We start from the raw sequence: 20,404 nt of genomic DNA, 5'->3' as shown, positions 1-20,404 counted from the left end.
GGACCCTTCATCAGAACTGGAAAAAGCTGGAAATGTAACAGATATTAAGCAGGTGCAGAGACTGGGGTGGGGGCGTTTAGGAGGGGCGGAAGAAATTGAAAGAACATACTGTGAAAATGTTGCTGTATGATTTTGCCATTCCTATTTGCATGAAAAATGGGGGTAGGGATTAATATCTGAAATTGTTGAACTCGATATTGAGTCCGGCAGGCTGTAAAGCGCCTAATCGAAAGATGAGGTGCTGTTCCTCGAGCTTACGTTGAGCTTCATTGGAACAATGTAATAGGCCGAGGACAGAGAGATCAGAGTGGGAGTGAAGCGGAGAATTAAAGTGACAGGCGACCGGAAGCTCAGGGTCACCCTTACGGACTGAACGGAAGTGTTCTGCAAAGCGGTCGCCCAATCTGCGTTTGGTCTCCCCAATGTAGAGGAGGCTGCATCGTGAGCAGCGAATACAGTATATTAAATTGCAAGAGGTACAAGTAAATCGCTGTTTCACCTGGAAGGGGGTGTTTGGGGCCCTGGACAGTGGGAAGGGAGGAGGTAAAAGGGCATGTGTTGCATCTCCTGCGCTTGCACGGGAAGGTGCCAGGTGAAGGAGAAGGGCTGTTAGGGGTGATTGAGGAGTGGACCAGGGTGTCGCGGAGGGAGCGGTCCCTTCGGAATGCTGAAAGGGGAGGTGAGGGGGAAGATGTGTTTGGTGGTGGGATCACGTTGGAGGTGGCGGAAATGGCAGAGGCTGATACGTTGAATGTGGAGGCTGGTGGGGTGAAAGGTGAGGACAGGGGGAACCCTATCATGGTTCTGGGAGGGAGGGGAGGGGGTGAGAGCAGGAGTGCAGGAAATGGAACGGACACGGTCAAGGGCCGTGTCAACCACAGTAGAGGGGAATCCTCAGTTGAGGAAAAAGGAAGACAAGGCCGCCTGTCACTTCAATTCTCCGCTTCACTCCCACTCTGATCTCTCTGTCCTCGGCCTATTACATTGTTCCAATGAAGCTCAACGTAAGCTCAAGGAACAGCACCTCATCTTTCGATTAGGCATTTTACGGCCTTAATAACTCAATATCGAGTTCAACAATTTCAGATAATAATCCCTACCCCCATTTTTCATGCTGTATGATTTTGCCATTCCCATTTGCAACATTTTCACAGTATGTTCTTTCAATCCCTTCCTCCTCTCCTAAACGCCCCCCCACCGTCTCTGCACCTGCTTAATATGTTACATTTCCAGCTTTTTCCAGTTCTGATGAAGGGTCCCAGACCTGAAACGTTAACTCTGTTTCTCTCTCCACAGATGCTGCCAGGCCTGCTGAGTATTTCCAACATTTTCTGTTGTTATTTCAGATTTCCAGCATCCGCAGTATTTTGCTATTGTCATTAGTAATCTTATTAGGTCAGATCACACATCAACTACTTGGAGCAAGAAATAACAACAGAAAATGCTGGAAATACTCAGGTCAGGCAGCATCATGGAGAGAGAAACAGAATTAACGTATCAGGTCGATGACCCTTCGTCAGGGGTTCTGACGAAGGATCATCGACCTGAAACGTTAACTTTGTTTCTCTCTCCACGATGCTGCCTGACCTGCTGAATGTTTCCAGCATTTTCTGTTGTTATTTCTGATTTCTTGCACCCGCAGTATTTTGCTATTGAACCACTTGGCGCCTCCTGGCCAGTATCCACCAGGGCAGAAAACACTACGAATCCCGCCTGCGTTGACATACAAACTTTTTAAAATTTTACTTCCAGCTTCCCACAGTGGTGGTGATGGCCCAACTATCAGCCTGAAACTAAACAAATAGGTCTTCCACTAATAACATATAATAATGGGGCTTATAGACTCCTCCTCACAAACACGTTAACATCAACAGGGGAAGGGTAAAAAACAATTGGGGGGAGGGAGGGGGTGAGAGACTGGCCTGTGCAAGCGGGTCCTGTCACAACAACATTTAGGACAGAGATGAGGAGGAATTTCTTCACCCAGAGAGTGGTGAACCTGTGGAATTCTCTACCACAGAAGGCAGTTGAGGCCAATACATTAAATATATTCAAGAAGGAGTTAGATATATTTCTTAAGGCCAAAGGGATCAAGGGGTATGGAGAGAAAGCAGGGACAGGGTACTGAGTTTGGATGATCAGTCATGATCGCATTGAATGGCGGAGCAGGCTCGAGGGGCCGAATGGCCTACTCCTGCTCCTATCTTCTATGTTTCTATGTAACAACTTGTATTTATATAGCGCCTTTTAACGCAGTAAAACATCCACCGGAGTGTCTTAAGACAAAAAAATTTGACACCGAGCCACATAATGGGAAATTAGGACAAGTGACTAAAATCTTGGTCAAAGAGATAAGCTTTAAGCAGCGAGTTAGAAGGAGGAGGGAATTCCAGGTTTACCCGCACAACCCCAAATGGAGACCGACAGATATTAAAAGACTCGGCGGATCACATTGGACAAGCCGCCGCTCGATCATTAAACCGAGCGATTGATGCGGCAGCCTTTTGTAACCCGGCCTCGGCGCGCTCGACAATAAACAGAGGCCGCTGCGGCCCCGGCGCGACTCGCCGGCCTTTTACCTGTTTGATGTACATTTCTCCTCACGGAGCCGGAGCCGGAGCCTGGGCCTCTCCTAGGCCACGACACACACCCCCTCACCAGGAACAGCTGGCAATGGCTTTCAGTCAACAGGAGCGGCGGCGGCTCGTCTCCCCACTATTATTATTATCATCAATTAATTAAACTCTACTGACGGAGTCCACGGCGAAGGAAAACAAAATAAATTCAAAGCGCCAAACACAGAAAATGGCGGCCGCTCTCCCGCGCGGTACCAAATCAGAAATTGTAAGGGAGGGGGAAACACAGAAATACAGCATGGGACTGTAGCATTCTATTGAAATAATTAGTCATCAATATTTATATATTATTTAATTTTGAGCTTTATTTTTGATGTGTTCTTTAACTTTAAAATAAGGGAAAGTTTCTCTCCCCTCCCTGCATTCACTCTGTCCTCCCCCCCCTATTTGATACTGGTGTGATCCAAGTGAGGTCAAAGGTTTGGCGGCAAAGCGAAGTTCTGGCGCCGCACTTTGTGTTAAAGGGGCATCTCATTGTGCCCCTTTAAACGTGACCAGTCAGTCTGTCGGCGGGCTTTTTTAAAATTAAAGTGAGATCAACAACAACAACAGCTTGTATTTATATAGCGGCTTCAACCTAGTAAAAGCCCCAAGTCACTTCATTAGAGTATTATCAGACAAAAAAAAGTGATAATGTGAATCTCAAGTAACTGTTGTTGTGCACGTGTATAATTGATTCAAAGTCTTGCTCTATAGCACCAGTGATAACTTACTGTATGATAGCAAAATACTGCAGATGCTGGAAATCCGAAATAACAACAGAAAATGCTGGAAAAACTCAGCAGGCCAGGCAACATCGGTGGAGAGAAATTAGAGTCGACGTTTCGGGTGAACCCTTTTTCAAAACTGGAAAGGAAATGAAATAGATCGAAGGCAGGGCTGCGATAGAACAAAAGAAGTGTAGGAACTGGGGTTCCTAGCCGAAGAATTGAGATCGACTCAGAAAATTAAAAACAATAAAATTTAATGAACAAACGAAGCTGTACAGGAAACTGTAGAATACAATGCAAATAGGTCTGGTCTGCTTGAAAGCCTCTCTGGAAACTGCTAGCAGGTTCCGAGCTCAACTGCTAGCAGGTTCCGAGCTCAACTGCCAGCAGGTTCCGAGCTCTACTGCTAGAAGGTTCCAAGCTCTCACGTCATCACGTTCTTCCCGCCGTTGAGAGATCACGTGACGGACGGCATGAAGTCATCACGCGGAGGACAGGAAAGAAGCCCTAGTACAGTTAACAGATACATTAAAGGTGCAGCCCCCAGCTGTACTACATTGCTGTAAAAGGAATTATATACAATTGTCCGTAATCCTCTGGTGGTTCCGCCACATGCGCCCCCCCCAGAATTGCTTTTAACAGAGAAGGTAAGGCGAGAAGGGGGTCTGACGAGTCTGTCCGACCGACTGCGATACCCCGGCAGCTGGAACGGAGCGCTAGAAGACGAACTGGCCGTTGGCTGTGGTTGGGATGACGCCACAGGCGGAGGAGAAGAAGAGGCCAGCTGTGGTCGACCCGGTGAGGCGGGCACTGGCGACTCGGCGGATGACTGTGGCTGTACTGGACCGGCAGTCGACGGTGGATGACCACGACGAGGCGGCTGAGCGGTGACGACTGGTTCGCTCAGATCCAGATGCGCCGGTTTCAACCAGTCGATGGAGATGTGGTCAGGCTTACCGCCGACGTCGACTTTGAAGGACTTGTCACCTGGCGAGATGACGCGGAACGGACCTGTGTAAGGCGGTTTGAGCGGGTTTTTGCAAGCATCCTGCCGAATGAACACGTATTCTGCACTCTTAAGATCCACCGGGACATGGGAGCGCTGCAGGTCATGATGCGACGTAGGTACTGGGATGAAATTCCTAGCCGCTTCCTGGTGGCTGACGAGCTGCTGAGCTGGGGACCAGGGTTCCATGTGAGGAGGAAGAAAATCGCCAGGCACTCTGAGTGGTTGGCCGTAAACTAGCTCTGCTGAAGAAGAATGCAGGCCGTCCTTAGGCGCCATGCGAAGACCTAGCAGCACCCAAGGGAGCCTGTCCACCCAACTAGGCCCACGGAGACTAGCACGCAGTGCGGCTTTAAGGGACCTGTGGAATCTTTCACACAGACCGTTCGCCTGTGGATGGTAGGCAGTGGTACGATGAAGCTTGGTGCCCAAACCTTGAGCTACGGCGTTCCAAAGCTCAGACGTAAATTGAGGCCCCCGGTCGGAGGAGATGTCAGCCGGTACCCCGAACCGAGCTACCCACGACGAGATGAAGACTCTGGAGACGTCTGCTGCTGTGGTGGCAACCAAAGGAATTGCCTCTGGCCACCTGGTGGTGCGGTCTACCACGGTGAGGAGGTGAGTGTACCCGCAAGAGGAAAGGAGAGGACCAACCAGGTCCACGTAAACATGGTCGAATCGACGCTCCGGAACCTGAAAAGTGGCGACTGGGGCCTTAACATGGCGTTGTATCTTGGACTTCTGGCAACTCACGCAGGTATTGGTCCAGTCACGGACATTGAGATGCATGCCCTTCCAGATGAATTTCTTTGCCATGAGTCGTTGTGACGCTCTCGTGCCAGGGTGTGACAACCCGTGGATAGTGTGGAAAATTCTCCTGCGCCATTCGACTGGAACGATTGGATGTGGGACGCCCATCGAGATGTCACACAGGAGTGTGGTCCCTGCGGCCTGGAAACTGACATCAGCCACTTGTAAGCTGGAAGGTGCGGTCCGGTATGCCTGCACTTCAGGGTCTGCCTTCTGTTCTTTTGCCAAACCAACATAGTCGACTCCCAGGTGTACTGCGTGGAGCTGGGCGCGGGAGAGACAATCCACCACCAGGTTGTCTTTGCCCGAGACATGTTGTATGTCGGTTGTAAATTCAGATATGTACGTAAGATGACGTTGTTGCCGTGCCGACCATGGTTCCGCTGTCTTGGCCATCGCAAAAGTAAGTGGCTTGTGGTCTACAAAAGCCGTGAATGGGCATCCTTCCAGTAGGAAGCGAAAATGGCGGATGGCCAGAAACAATGCCAACAACTCCCTATCAAAAGTACTATACTTGCGTTCGTTCTTCCGCAATTGGCGGCTGAAGAAAGCCAGTGGTTGCCATGTGCCGTCGACCCACTGCTCCTGTACTGCCCCGATGGCATAATCAGATGCATCGGTGGTAAGGGCAATGGTTGCGCCCGGAAGGGGATGTGCCAACATGGTCGCAGCAGCCGAAGCATTCTTAGTGTCGAGGAAAGCCTGGTCCATCTGGGGTGTCCAATCGATCGGGTCTTTGCCTGATTTACCTCTGAGGGCCTCGTACAAAGGTTGCATCAACAATGCCGCCTTGGGGATGAACCGATGATAAAAATTGACCATTCCCAGAAATTCCTGGAGGGCCCTGACGGTCTGAGGAAGAGGGAATGAGGTGACTGCTTCCACCTTTGTGGCCAGCGGGACGGCGCCTTCTGAGGTGATTCTGTGTCCCAGAAAATCAATGCTGTGCAACCCAAACTGGCACTTGGCCGGGTTGATAATAAGGCCATGTTGGCTGAGACGAGAAAAAAGGGTACGCAAGTGCGTAATGTGTTCTTTCGTGCTGTTACTGGCAATAAGGATGTCGTCTAGGTAGACAAAGATGAACGGCAGATCGCGCAACACGGAATCCATGAGACGTTGGAAGGCTTGTGCTGCATTCTTCAGCCCAAACGGCGTACGAAGGAACTCAAAGAGCCCGAAAGGTGTGATGACGACAGTTTTGGGGACGTCCTGAGGATGCACAGGCACTTGATGATAGCCTTGGACGAGGTCTACTTTGGAAAAGATGGAATTCCCTGCCAGATGGGCCGAAAAATCCTGAATGTGAGGAATTGGGTACCGATCCAGTGTGGTAGCCTCATTCAGGCATCTGTAGTCGCCGTATGGTCGCCATCCACCGCCTGGCTTAGGAACAATGTGTAATGGCGAGGACCAAGGGCTATTCGAACGTCGAATAATACCCAGGCGTTCCATTATATGGAACTCCGCCTTGGCGGCCGCGAGTTTACCAGGTTCCAGCCTTCGAGCTCTCGCATAAACGGGGGATCCTGTCATGGTAATGTGGTGCGCCACACCGTGCCTCGCGACTGAAGAAGAAAATGTGGGCCCGGTGAGCTCAGGGAACTCACTGAGAAGATGAGAGAACTCATTTGGAGATGGGACTGCACAGGCAACTGACCAAGACATCGCGGTGCTTCGGTGGCAGGGGACCGAGTGAAAAGTGGAGGCACTGATTAGCCGGCAGTGTCGGACGTCGACGAGAAACCCGTTTGCGCAGAAGAAATCTGCCCCCAGGATGGCCTGTGAGACTTTCGCCGCTCCCAAACAAAACGTTGGCCGCCAAAACACAATCTTATGTTCATTAATAAATAGACATTCTTATTATGAACACTGCTAGCTTTTGCTAGACACTTTTATTGAGCACATGTGGACTAGGTACAGTATCTGTAGAGGCTTCCATCTTGACTGTTGCCTTGTGGGTAGCCTAGTGCCTCATGGGTAATGTAGTCTTAATATACATACAGCTGGGTAGTGTAGTCTTATACATACAGCTATATACAGCTCTACACAGCTCTACGGCTCCACCTAGTGTCCACTATAGAATGACATGTTATTGATCATTAGACTCAACTGGACCCTACGCCTTCCGAATGTGCGAATGGCCGCACCATTGGCTGCCTCGAGGGGGGGACCTTGACCACCGGATTGAAGATCTAGCTTCGACGCTGGTAGGATACTGCACTGGGAGCCAGTATCACAGAGAAAACATCGCCCTGACAGGGAGTCTAATGTATAGGAGTTTCCCTGCGGACCCGATGGCCATCGCAACTCCGGCGCGTCCCTTAGGCCTTATTGATCTTCTCAGAAACCGCTGGTTTGAAGTAGGTTTTTTTTTTGGTGAGAAACTGCAGGGCGGACGGCAATTTCTGGCCTTCGCGCCGAAACGAGCGTGGTATGCACACCAGCCTGCAGGAGGAGGAGGAGGATTCGCTCTTGTGGGGGATGGGCACCTCGTGGCTGCACAAGATTGTTGTGAGACGGTGAATATTTTATCCGCTTCCGCGGCGAGTTCAGCACAATCCGTGATCGCAGAATTGGCCAAGGCTGTCTGTACTGGCTCTGGTAGTTGACAGAGAAACAGCTCGCGGAACAGAAAACATTGCGATTCCGAGCCCAAAAGCGTGAGCATTTGGCTCATGAGCATTTGGCTCATGAGCTCTGAGGGTTTTGAATCCCTGAGGCCGGGCATGGAGATAAGTCTGCGAGCGCGCTCCGACTTGGACAGACCGAAAATCTGCAGTAAACGTGCTTTTAAAGCTTCATACTTGCCATCGTTCGGTGGACTCTCGAGGAGGTTGACGACCCGTGAGGCCGTGGCGCTGTCGAAGGCGGAGACCACATAATAATAACGGGTCGAATCCACTGCTACTCCCCAGATTGCAAATTGGGCTTCCGCCTGGAAAAACCACGCGGCCGGTTGTTGCTCCCAAAATTGCGGCAGTTTGAGGGTGACAGCGTTTGTGTCCATGATGTAACTTCAATGAAAATTGTTCGAAGCAATCGGGGTCACCAATGTAGGAACTGGGGTTCCTAGCCGAAGAATTGAGGTCGACTCAGAAAATCAAAAACAATAAAATTTAATGAACAAACGAAGCTGTACAGGAAACTGTAGAATACAATGCAAATAGGTCTGGTCTGCTTGAAAGCCTCTCTGGAAACTGCTAGAAGGTTCCGAGCTCAACTGCTAGCAGGTTCCGAGCTCTACTGCTAGAAGGTTCCGAGCTCTGACGTCATCACGTCATCACGTTCTTCCCGCCGTTGAGAGATCACGTGACAGACGGCATGACGTCACCACACGGAGTACAGGAAAGAAGCCCTAGTACAGTTAACAGATACATTAAAGGTGCAGCCCCCAGCTGTACTACATTGCTGTAAAAGGAATTATATACAATTGTCCGTAATCCTCTGGTGGTTCCGCCACAGAAGTAAAGAGACATTAAGAGGTATTCAAAACCAGACGAGATGGTAATAGGACTAGTAGGAGACAAAAGATGGCTCAGATTAGGTGTGAAGTGTACTGGCAGGATGAGAGACAGCTGCCATGTGGGAGAGAGAAAAAAAAAGGAAAAAGGGGGGGGGAGAGAAAACCCAAAACAAAGGGGTGGGAAAAAAATATAAGTAAAAATGTAATAGGGGCCAAGGTTATGATCTGAAATTGTTGAACTCGATATTGAGTCCGGAAGGCTGCAAAGTGCCTAATCGGAAGATGAGGTGCTGTTCCTCGAGTTTACGTTGAGCTTCCGTGGAACAACTTACTGTATGTTTTCTTTCCCCCTCTGTAGCCTAAATAAAGGCAGATAACTGGAATTTTGGGAACCTGTGAGGTTGACACCTTGTGGAATTCAGCACCAAGGTGCTGATAGTTTCTTAAATAACAACAGAAAATGCTGGAAAAACTCAGCAGGCCAGGCAACATCCGTGGAGAGAGAAACAGAGTCGACGTTTCAGGTCGAAACCCTTCTACAGAGCTGAGAAAAAAAGGCAGGAAATGAAACAGATTAAAAGGCGGTTTGGGGGCTGGGAAATGGGGAGGGGATGAAAGAAGAGACATTAAGAGATATTCAAGGTGAGACGAGATAGTAATAGGACAGGTAAAGAAACAGACAATGGCTCTAGATGAAGTGTGAAATGCGCTGGCAGAGTGAGAGACAGCTGCCATGTGGGAGAGAGAGAAAAAAGGAAAAGGCACAAACCAAAAGTGTGGATAAAAGATATAAAAATATAATAGGGGCCGAGGTTATGATCTGAAATTGTTGAACTCGATATTGAGTCCGGAAGGCTGTAAAGTGCCTAATTGGAAGGTGAGGTGCTGTTCCTCGAGCTTACACTGAGCTTCCGTGGAACAATGCAAGAGGCCGCAGACGGTGAGGTCTGAGTGGGAATGGAGCAGTGAATTAAAATGACAGGCAACCGGAAGCTCGGGGTCACCCTTACGGACTGAACGGAGGTGTTCCGCAAAGCGGTCACCCAATCTGCGTTTGGTCTCCCCAATGTAGAGGAGACCACATCGTGAGCAGCAAATACAGTATACTAGATTGCAAGAAGTACAAGTAAATCGCTGTTTCACCTGGAAGGGGTGTTTGGGGCCCTGGACAGTGGGAAGGGGGGAGGTATATGGGCAGGTGTTGCATCTCCTGCGCTTGCACGGGAAGGTGCCGGGTGAAGGGGAAGGAGTGCTGGGGGTGATAGAGGAGTGGACTAGGGTGTCTCGGAGGGAGCGGTCCCTATGGAATGCTGAAAGGGGAGGGGAAGATGCGTTTGGTGGTGGGATCACTTTGGAGGTGTGGAAATGACGGAGGATGATCCGTTGAATGTGGAGGCTGGCGGGGTGAAAGGTGAGGGCAAGGGGAACCCTATTGTGGTTCCGGGAGGGAGGGGTAGGGGTGAGGGCAGAAGTGCGGGAGATAGAACGGACTGGTCGAGGGCCGTGTCAACCACAGTAGAGGGGAATCCTCAGTTGAGGAAAAAGGAAGACATGTCGGAAGCACTGGTGTGGAAGGTGGCATCGTCGGAGCAGATGCGGCGGAGATGGAGAAACTGGGAGAATGGAATAGAGTCCTTACAGGAGGCGGGGTGGGAGGAAGTGTAGTCCAGGTAGCTGTGGGAGTCAGTGGGCTTGTAGTGAATGTTGGTCAATAACCTATCCCCAGAGATGGAGACGGAGAAGTCGAGCAAGGGAAGGGAAGAGTCGGCGATGGACCATGTGAAGGTGAGGGAAGGGTGGAAATTGGAGGCAAAGTGAATGAAATTGTCTAGTTCAGGGCGAGAGCAGGAAACGGCACTGATACAGTCATCAATGTACCGGAAAAAGAGGTGAGGGAGGGGACCCGAGTAGGACTGGAACAAAGAATGTTCCACATATCCCACGAAAAGGCAGGCATAGCTAGGACCCATGCGGGTACCCATAGCAACACCTTTAATTTGGAGGAAATGAGTGGAGTCAAAGGAGAAGTTGTTCAATGTGAGAACAAGTTCAGCCAGTCAGAGGAGGGTGGTGGTGGATGGGGACTGGTTGGGCCTCTGTTCAAGGAAGAAGCAGAGCGCCCTCAGGCCATCCTGGTGGGGGACGGAGGTGTAGAGGGATTGTACGTCCATGGTGAAAAGGAGGCGGTTGGGGCCAGGAAACTGGAAACTGTTAAAGTGGCGGAGGGCGCCGGAAGAGTCGCGAATGTAGGTGGGAAGAGACTGGACAAGGGGAGAAAAGATAGAGTCGAGATAGGAAGAGATAAGTTGCTGATAGTTTCTTATTGAGCTCAGGAATGGATTGCTAAAGGACAAAAGAGAAGGACAACAGCCGCATGATGTAAGGACGACACTAATTCAAAAACTTTTCGTGGTAACTACCCTGATCTAATTAGGAATAACCGTAATGGAAAAGTACCTCAATCTATGTCCGAATTATGTATCATAATTCCGTCTTTCGGCTGAGACGTTAAACCGAGGCCCCGTCTACTCTCTCAGGTGGACATAAAAGATCACGTGCCACTATTTCGCAGAAGAGCAGGGGAGTAATCCCCTGTGTCCTGGCCAATATTTATCCCTCAAACAACATCACTAAAAAACATTATCTGGTGATTATCATATTGCTGTTTGTGGGAGCTTGCTGTGCACAAATTGGCTGCCACGTTTCCTACATTGCAACAGTGACTACACTTCAAAAAGTACTTCATTGGCTGTAAAGCGCTTTGGGATGTCCGGTGGTCGTGAAAGGCACAATATAAATGCAAGTCTCTCTTTTTTACTCATCCTACTCCATGACTGCGGTATTTTTGAGACCAAGTTTAGAAAACTACACCAATTTCAGCAGACTGATCTTCATCTCGGCTTCTTCCTATGCTGCTCTGAGCCAGATGTAATAATAATCCTAGGACACCATTGTGGCAAAACCACTAAGAGACTCTTACAGTGACTTACATAATTGTCTGTAACCAACGTTATTACCTCTAGCATTAATTGTCTGTAACCAATGTTATTACCTTTCAAGTTGGCTCTGGTTAAACAGAGCTAGATCGACAACATCGTGATCTGACGCGATGACATCATCACGTGGGTCACGTGACGTCCCCTTCGGCGGGAAACGTCATGACGTCAGAGGTAGAGGGCGGGGCCAGCCAGTCCTCGTGTGGATTGAAAGAGAAAAGACCTGTTTTGAGCTTCTCCTGTAGTTTTTTGTTTTGTAAAGTTCTTAGACAATAAATTCAGTTTGTTAACTTCCAGTAAGTTATAGATTCTTTGTTAGGAGTGCAGAGACTCCTACATTGGTGACCCCGATTCCTCGCGATCGTTTGTCGCGGTGAACGCCGAACACAGGCCAGTGATGGAGGCCAACGCAGTGGCCTTGAAGCTCCCCCAATTCTGGGAACAACAGGCAGCCTCTTGGTTTGTGCAAGCCGAGGCGCAATTTGAGCTCCGCAACATCGTTCAGGATCAGACCAGATATCTCCACGTGGTCTCCGCCCTCGAGAGCTCGACGGCGTCGAGAATCATCAGCCTGCTGGAGAGTCCTCCGACTGCTGAGAAGTATGTCGCCATCAAGACACGATTGCTGCAGGTATTTGGTCTCACCAAAGCGCAGCGCGCTCGCCGTTTACTGGCTCTACCAGGGTTAGGAGACTCCAAACCCTCGGAAATGATGAGTCATATGCTGACTCTCCTGGGGTCCGAGCCCCAGTGCTTTCTGTTTCGCGAACTGTTCCTTACTCAACTTCCTGAGCAAGTACAGGCGTCCCTCGCCCGAGCAGAAACCGCAGACTGCGTTGCGCTCGCCGAAGAGGCGGATAAGATTTACACGGTCCGGCAACAATACTGCGCCCTCGCGCAATGCCCCGCCGCGAAGAGCCCGGCCCCGGCTCCGACAAAGGCGCCTCCGATGACCGGTTTCTGCTACTACCACGCTCGTTTCGGCCCGAAGGCCCGCTGCTGCCGCTCGCCATGCACTTTCGTTACCAGACCGTCGAATAGACCGCCACGAGTCATGCACGCCGGTCCCGGTACTTCCCCCGCTGCCGCGATGGCGATCGGTGCTTCCGGGAATTTCGGAGTCGGTCCAACAGACTTGTCCGACCTCCTCAGCGATTGACTCTTTTCGTTAAAGACAATTCTGGGGGGGCGTATGTGGCAAAACCACTAAGAGACTCTTACAGTGACTTACATAATTGTCTGTAACCAACGTTATTACCTGTAGCATCAATTGTCTGTAACCAATGTTATTACCTTTCAAGTTGGCTCTGGTTAAACAGAGCTAGATCGACAACATCGCGATCTGACGCGATAACATCATCACGTGGGTCACGTGACGTCCCCTTCGGCGGGAAACGTCATGACGTCATGACATCAGAGGTAGAGGGCGGGGCCAGCCAGTCCTCGTGTGGATTGAAAGAGAAAAGACCTGTTTTGAGCTTCTCCTGTAGTTTCTTGTTTTGTAAAGTTCTTAGACAATAAATTCAGTTTGTTAACTTCCAGTAAGTTATAGATTCTTTGTTAGGAGTGCAGAGACTCCTACACCATCAAATTTTACAGAAAGATTTGTGCCTTTTATGACCTCAGGACATCCCAAAGCAATTTGCAGCCAATGAGGTACCTTTTGAAGTGTAGTCAGGATTGAAACTTAACTGGACCAGGCAAATAAATACTGTGGCTACAAGAGGTCAGAGCCTGGGTATTCTGCGGCGAGTGTCTCATCTTTTGATGCACCAAAGCCTTTCCACCACCTACAAAGCACAAGTCAGGAGTGTGATGGAATACTCTCCACTTGCCTGGATGAATTCAGCTCCAACAACACTCAAGAAGCTCGACACCATCCAGGACAAAGCAATCCACTTGATCGGCACCCCATCCACCACCAGCGCAATGTGGCTGCAGTGTGTACCATCTACAAGTCGCACTGCAGCAATTTGCCAAGTCTTCTTCGACAACACCTCCCAAAACCACGACCTCTACCACCTAAAAAGTCAAGGGCTGCAGGTGCATCGGAACACTACCACCTCCAAGTTCCCCTCCAAGTCACACACCATCTCAACTTGGAAATATATCGCCATTCCTGATGAAAGTTCATCGATCTGAAACGTTAACACTCTTTCTCTCTCCACAGATGCTGCCTGACCTGCTGAGTATTTCCAGCATTTTCTGTTTTTCTTTCGCCATTCCTTCATTGGCGCTGGCTCAAAATCCTGGAACTCCCTCTCTAACAGCACGGTGGGAGTACCTTCATCACATGGATTGCAGGGGTTTAAGAAGGCGGCTCACCGCCACCTTCTGGAGGCCATTAGGGATGGGCAATAAATGCTGGCCTTGCCTGCGACACCCACATACTGGAAATGAATAAGTAAAAATGTGCATAATCGCGACAGACAATTTGCGCACAACAAGGTCCCACAAACAGCAATGAAATAAATGATGTTGGGTGAGCGATAAATATGGGCCAGGACTCCAGGGAGAACACCTTCTTCAAAATAGTGCCATGGGCCTCAGTTTAACATCTCATCTAAAAGTCAGTAACTCTGACAATGCAGCACTTCCTCAGTACTGCTCTGAAGTGTCGGCCTAGATTTTGTGCTGAAGCCTCTGGAATGGGGTTTCAGAACCCACCACCTTCATGACTCAGAGGTGAGAGTGCTACCACTGAGCCACAGCTACAGAATGGGAGAGGAGATGGGATAAATCAAGATTTAATGATTAGATGACATCAAGTTTAGGATTTAAAAGCCTGCGAATCATGAGGAGGAAGGAGAGACTGAGGGAGTTAAGGAGAACCAGTGTAAAATGCCGTGATGAGCCTTATTCAACATGGAGAATGCAGAAGTGGAATGATTGTGTTAGACAGTGGATTTAGATCTTAAGTGTGAGAAGAGAGTAAAGTTCAGAGGTACGGTGACGACAGTAGTCTGATAAAATAGAGAAAGACAAGAAATAGAGAGTGTGCTACAGGATGACCTAGCAGACTTTACTAGGAAATATGTAAAGGAAATGTGCAAAATTGACTTTGTGTTATTGCACCTCCCTTCCTCATGGGAAAGTGCCGAGACTCCTCTCAGCACTTCCCGTAGCCAACTTTAAATTCAGAATTCCTGCATACAGAAACCACCTACTCAGCAATAGGTTATTTTAAGTTCAAATACCTTAAACACTTCAAAGTTAGAGAGGTGACCAGAAGCTTGGTCAGGAGGCTCTTAAAGGACGAGAGAGAGCTGGAGAGGCAGAGATGTTTTGGGGAGGCTTGGTGCCTGGGCAGTTGAAGGCACAGCCACCATGGTGGGGCAAAGGGAGTGGAGATGCCAGAGTCAGAGGAACGGAGTTCCAGGGATTGGGGTGCAATTAGATCACCTAAATAATCTCCTATACTCAAAGGAGTACAAGCCTAGTACGTGCAACCTGTCCTCATAATTTAGCCCTTTTAGCCCCTATGCACATGCTTTGCCATGGATGACCCATTGCAATGTGATGCTGTTTGAAAACCGCATTATTCATACCCATTGCCTCTTACTTACCCTCTCTGTATGTTTTGTCCAGTTCATGAATTTAATTTGACAGTGATATGCTTTCTGCTGGTATTAATCACAATCCATTGTACAGGGTGCAAGTTACAGTTTATTTCTGACTAATTACATTGCATAATGTTGTTTAGAGAAGAGTGTCTGATTGCTCAGTGGAATGTTATAGTTTGATTCGTGTTGTAACTAATACTTGCTAAAATTTATCTTGTTTTATCTATTCTGGCAATTTGCAGATAGTTTAATGAGGTTGACAATAAGCATTTAAAAAAGCCATTCTTTTATTAGCTATTAAAAACAGCAAACCGAAGAATTATATTTGCAAAGACTAACTTTAATTGAATTGAACAGGAGTCGGAACAATCTGCTTCCCTTTGATGGTAACCAGGACATAGAGATTTAATTAAATGAGGGATGATCTTGTTAAACAATTTCTATCTTAGTAGGCTGGTTACCCTCAATCACTTCCAACCTCACTAGAACTGTTTTTGTCTTCTCTCTTTACATTCTTAATAGTATATTTATTGTACAGTTTACTGCACTCAAGCGTATGTTAAGTGTACCGTATATCAAAAGGCCCTTTTTTTTCTTTTATAGAGTTCAGAGAATCATTATATTTACTATGCAGGAGGAAGCCACTTATTCCATGCCTCTGCCTATTCTAATCCCATTTCCCCACTCAGCTCGAGGTTGAACAGGACAGCCTGAACATGGATCTAGCAGAGGGGATGGAATCCGGGGCAAAGGCGCAGACTGTTTGGCTGGAGCTGAATAAGATGGCTTTGCTGCTCCCAGTGTTTGAGCAGAAAAAGTACAGGCTCATCCATGGCTTGAACAATGCCAAAGTAGTTGTGGAGTCGAGGGTAGTGATAGAAAGGTAGAGCTGGGTCTTGTCTGCATACATGTGGAAACTGATGCCACGCGTATTGCTAATATCAATCAACGAGACTTGATCTACATGGCTCAGTGTCACAGGTGTTCTGCATTTAGTCATTGAGCTCAATAGCCTAAGATTTAAAATCATTTTTATCGCCTTTCTTCCAATCCTTTTCACCACCTTTGATAAATACATTGACCAGAGCCTGACATAGTATGCCACAAGTGTTCTCAATAAAGTTTATGCTTCATGCATAGTCAATATTACATCTTTGTTATATAGATCTACTTATACGTCCAAAATCCTATTTGCTTTGCCAATCATTGACGTTTAATTTGAGAACAACTCATGATTTGGGCAACTATCGCACCAAGGTCTTTTTCCTGCCCCATCTTATTTAATGAAATATCTTTCACTGTGTAATTATATTTGCTAATTTTAGTATCAATGTGCTTTACTTTATATTTCTCAGTTTTAAATGCACTAGCCATCTGTTCAATTGCTTTGTCTCTGTAAACCTGTGAACTATATCCCTTTCCTCAGAGACTCCTGGTCTCCCACACTTTTTGGAATAATTCACAATCCCGCTTACAACCCCCTCAATAGCGTCATTCATAAATGTTGGGGAGAGGAAGGGCCCCTTGCTTTTCTTAAGCAAAGACATATCAGAGGAATTATTGAATCCCCCAACGTACAAGCTGATTCCAAGCTTTGGCTTTCCAGCAAAGATTTTGTATCGTGTCATGACTCTGAACTTTAGATCACTGAGATATTAAGAAGAGGTTTCAAGAATTCAAGTTCTTTTTGTTCTGATTCAATCATTTACAATTGTGAATGGAACCGACAAAGTGGATTCTAAGAAGTTCTTTGTGGGATCCTCCAGTGGCTACATTCGTAAACACAGTCTGTATCTGAATCCTACAGACTAGAAGGTCCCAGGCTTGATTTTAGGTCTTGCTGAGTTATTGCTGCTGCTGCTGCTACTACCTCAACAACAACACTTGCCTTTATATAGCAACTTTAACGTAGAGTAATGCTCCAAGGTGCTTCACGGAGGTGTAATCAAAAAAATTGGATGGCAGGTCAAAGAAGGAGATATTAGATGCAGTGACCAAAAGCTTGGTCAAAAAAATGTGGGTTTTAAAGAGGGTCTTAAAGGAGAAGAGGGTGGTGGAGAGGCAGAAAGGTTTAAAGAGTTCCAGAGCATAGGGCCTAGGAGGCTGAAGACATGGCTACCAATGGTGGGGAAAAAGGAGGGTGGGGTACAAAGAGGCCAGTGTCAGAGGAGCAAAAAGTTTGGGGGGTGTTGAGGGCTGGAGGAAGGTAGAGAGATAGGGAGGGGCGTGGCCATGAAGGAAGTTCGCTGATCCCAGCTAGGGTGATAATTAATCTCTGTACCCCTTGGCTGATGACGAGGGAAAATTAGATAGGGATCCTGCTTCTGATTGCTGTCCAGTGATGCTTTTTGGAAAAGTGTGCTGGTCTGAGCAGAATCAGACTTGCCATTAATGACTGAGGTTGGTAGCACCCTCAGCCTCTGAAGTAGAAGGTTGTGGGTTCATAGTCCCACTCCAGAGACTTGAGCACGATAATCTAGGCTGACACTCCCACTGCAGTACTGAGGGAGTGCTGCACTGTCGCAGTGTGCCGTCTTTCGGATGAGACCTTAAACCGTCTGCCCTCTCAGGTGGACATAAAAGATCCCATGGCACTATTTTGAAGAAGAACAGGGGAGTTATCCCCAGTGTCCTGGCCAATATTTATCCCTCAATCAACATCACTAAAACAGATTATATGGTCATTATCACATTGCTGTTTGTGGGAGCTTGCTGTGTGCAAATTTGGCTGCTGCATTTCCTACATTGCAACAGCGACTACACTTCAAAGTACTTCATTGGTTGTAAAGCGATTTGGGACATCCAGTGGTTGTGAAAGGCGCTATATAAATGCAAGTCTTTCTATAATATGGAATACATTACCACAAGTAGCTATTGAAGAAAATGCAATCACAACATTTAAGAGAGAATTAGATAAACACTTGAAGAAAAATATTAAAGCGAGCAGGGAACAAAAAGGGAAATGAGACTAGAGTAGATAGCTCCGATGTTGAGCTCGTAGTAATACAGGTATAAGGTAGGCTGACGATACGTCCCCGATTTCCAGGGACAGTCCTCGGATTAGGTACTGTGTCCCTGGAAGAGTCCCCGGTTCAGAAAACTCGTCCCCGTATAGAATTTTTTTTTTAATAAAGCAAATGTACGGAAACCCCGGGGGAGGGGGGAGATTCATGGCCCATTCCCGCCCCATTTGAGCTCAGGAATGGATTCCAGGAACTAGTTGAACAGAGGCAATGATGGCGGCCCTGCCTTCCCACAATGCAGTGCAGCAGAGAAAAGACTTCATTGATAGCTCGAGCCGCACTGCACTCTGGGGGATTGAGTCAGCTGACCCTGTGTTTTGGCCAACAGTGACTGGCCAGACGCTGGAACCTTTAAAATGCGCGGGAGAAGCCGCGGGCACAGTGAGAGCTGGTGGGTGAGTGGATTTACTTTACCTCAGAGATCAGTATGGTGCATCGTGTTTTTTTTAATGAATAAGGTGTAATGTTATCTTAATACGTAATTACGAGTCTCACAAGCAGTTGTAGAGGCGTGCCATTTATTCAGTCCTGACTCTGTGTCCCCAGTACAGTATCTGAAGCATGGCCAAGATGGCGTCGGATCCCGCCCCCGGATATGACATCAGCCGTCAACCAGCTGTCAATCAAACCCCGCTGTCTTTACGACAGCTACGGTTATCCGTACATAAGGTAAGCTCTAAATTCTCCCACCAGGAAGAGGTTTCTGAAACCTTTCTGACACATCTTATATGGAAAATCTCAGTCTGTTTGGAACAGATTTAAAATTGAGAAATTAAAAGTTAGAGTGCTCGGGGACGAGTATAGATGGTACAGCACTATTGCCAGAACACATGCAAGGTTAGGTGTAAAGTGAAAATGGGGTTGTCTCCAACGCTCCCGCCAAGCTGCACAGCCGCGCAGTGGTCTGGAGGTCCCATGCTCACCGGACTTTCAATGGAAATAATCGCGCCTGCGTGAAAATTTGAATGCGCCGTGCAGCCACTTAAAGGGATCGTGGATGGAAAAAAAATGACGGGGAACATTGGTTGTCTCTACGCGTATTCCACTAGCAGAAACAACAAAGTCGTCACGCCGGTTTTCTTGAAACGTTTCCTGGCTGCCTTGCTGTGCTCCCACCCTGTGTGTCCCCGGATTTGGTTTAGAAAATATGGTCACCCTAGCATAAGGGGCCAAAATAGCCTTCGACTCGGCTTAAAATTGTATGATTTTTGTGAACTCGGAGAATTAACTGCTAAGGAAACTTCAAGGAAAACATGGATTATGATCAGTTATGCATTTGATACTTGGAATGGTTGGTGGAACAACACTGCCAGAAAGTGCAATAAATGAAAATTCTGTTGAATCATTGGAAAAGGAAATGGGCAGCTTCCTGATTCAGTAGGGAGTGGAGGGATATGGGTTTGGCTCTTGGGTGGAGTGATGTTAAAATAGGCTGTTTAAATAAAAAGTCCAGAACCAGCATCTTTACATGTGGAAAAAGCTGAGTTTTTGTAGCTGCTAACTTTCTCGTGTTCTGACAGCGTGAGGTAATATATTAAATTGAGAACCCTGCATAAAGGGCTAAGGCCCATAGTACAGAACACCAGCCGGGTTGAAAAGAGTAGGACTGAAGATGATGTGAATTATGAAGCAGCAGTTAGATGACGCCTCATTTTTTACAGTGATAGCATCAAGTAGATGCAGGTTATGTATAACACAGATTTTAAAGCAGCTCATTATAACATCTCAACCACATCAGAAAAGGACTATGTGGTACCGAAGTATGCAAGAGACATTTTGTATTACAGTACTGAAAATCTTGAAAGTGTAAGTTTAACCCTTTGATGTTTTATGTGCTCCATCATAGATTATAACTATCAGGAAACACTGAACAGGCTGGGGCTCTTTTCTCTAGAACAGAGAAGGCTGAGAGGTTACCGGATAGAGGTCTTTAAAATAATGACGGGGCTCGATAGGGTAGACATAGAGAAGATGTTTCTGCTTGTGGGGAGTCCAAAACTAGGGGTCATAAATATGAGATAGTAACTAGTAAATCCAATAGGGAATTCAGGATAAACTTCTTTACCCAGAGAGTGGTGAGAATGTGGAACTCGCTACCACAGGGAGTAGCTGAGGTGAATAGTATAAGTTGCATTTAAATGGAAGCTAGATAAGTACATGAGTGAGAAAGGAATAGAAGGATATGTTGATAGGG

The 20,404-nt window shown here is 47.6% G+C and overlaps 1 protein-coding gene across 1 annotated transcript in view; it reads right to left on the bottom strand.

Moving 5' to 3' along the window:
• The window catches only part of smc3 (structural maintenance of chromosomes 3), a 110,623-nt gene extending 107,913 nt beyond the window's left edge, over positions 1-2,710 (bottom strand). Inside the window, exon 1 of the mRNA XM_085994350.1 lies at positions 2,580-2,710. Within this exon, the coding sequence (XP_085850476.1) occupies positions 2,580-2,594 (15 nt within the window). The 5' untranslated portion in view covers positions 2,595-2,710. The remainder of the gene's footprint in view (positions 1-2,579) is intronic.
• Positions 2,711-20,404: the final 17,694 nt, after the last annotated feature.

The sequence above is a fragment of the Somniosus microcephalus genome, chromosome 8 (genome assembly GCF_052327205.1).
Source record: "Somniosus microcephalus isolate GS21.2 chromosome 8, FLI_Smic_1.0, whole genome shotgun sequence".
NCBI classification, from domain to species: Eukaryota; Metazoa; Chordata; class Chondrichthyes; order Squaliformes; family Somniosidae; genus Somniosus; species Somniosus microcephalus.
This window is presented reverse-complemented; position numbering and strand designations above follow the sequence as displayed.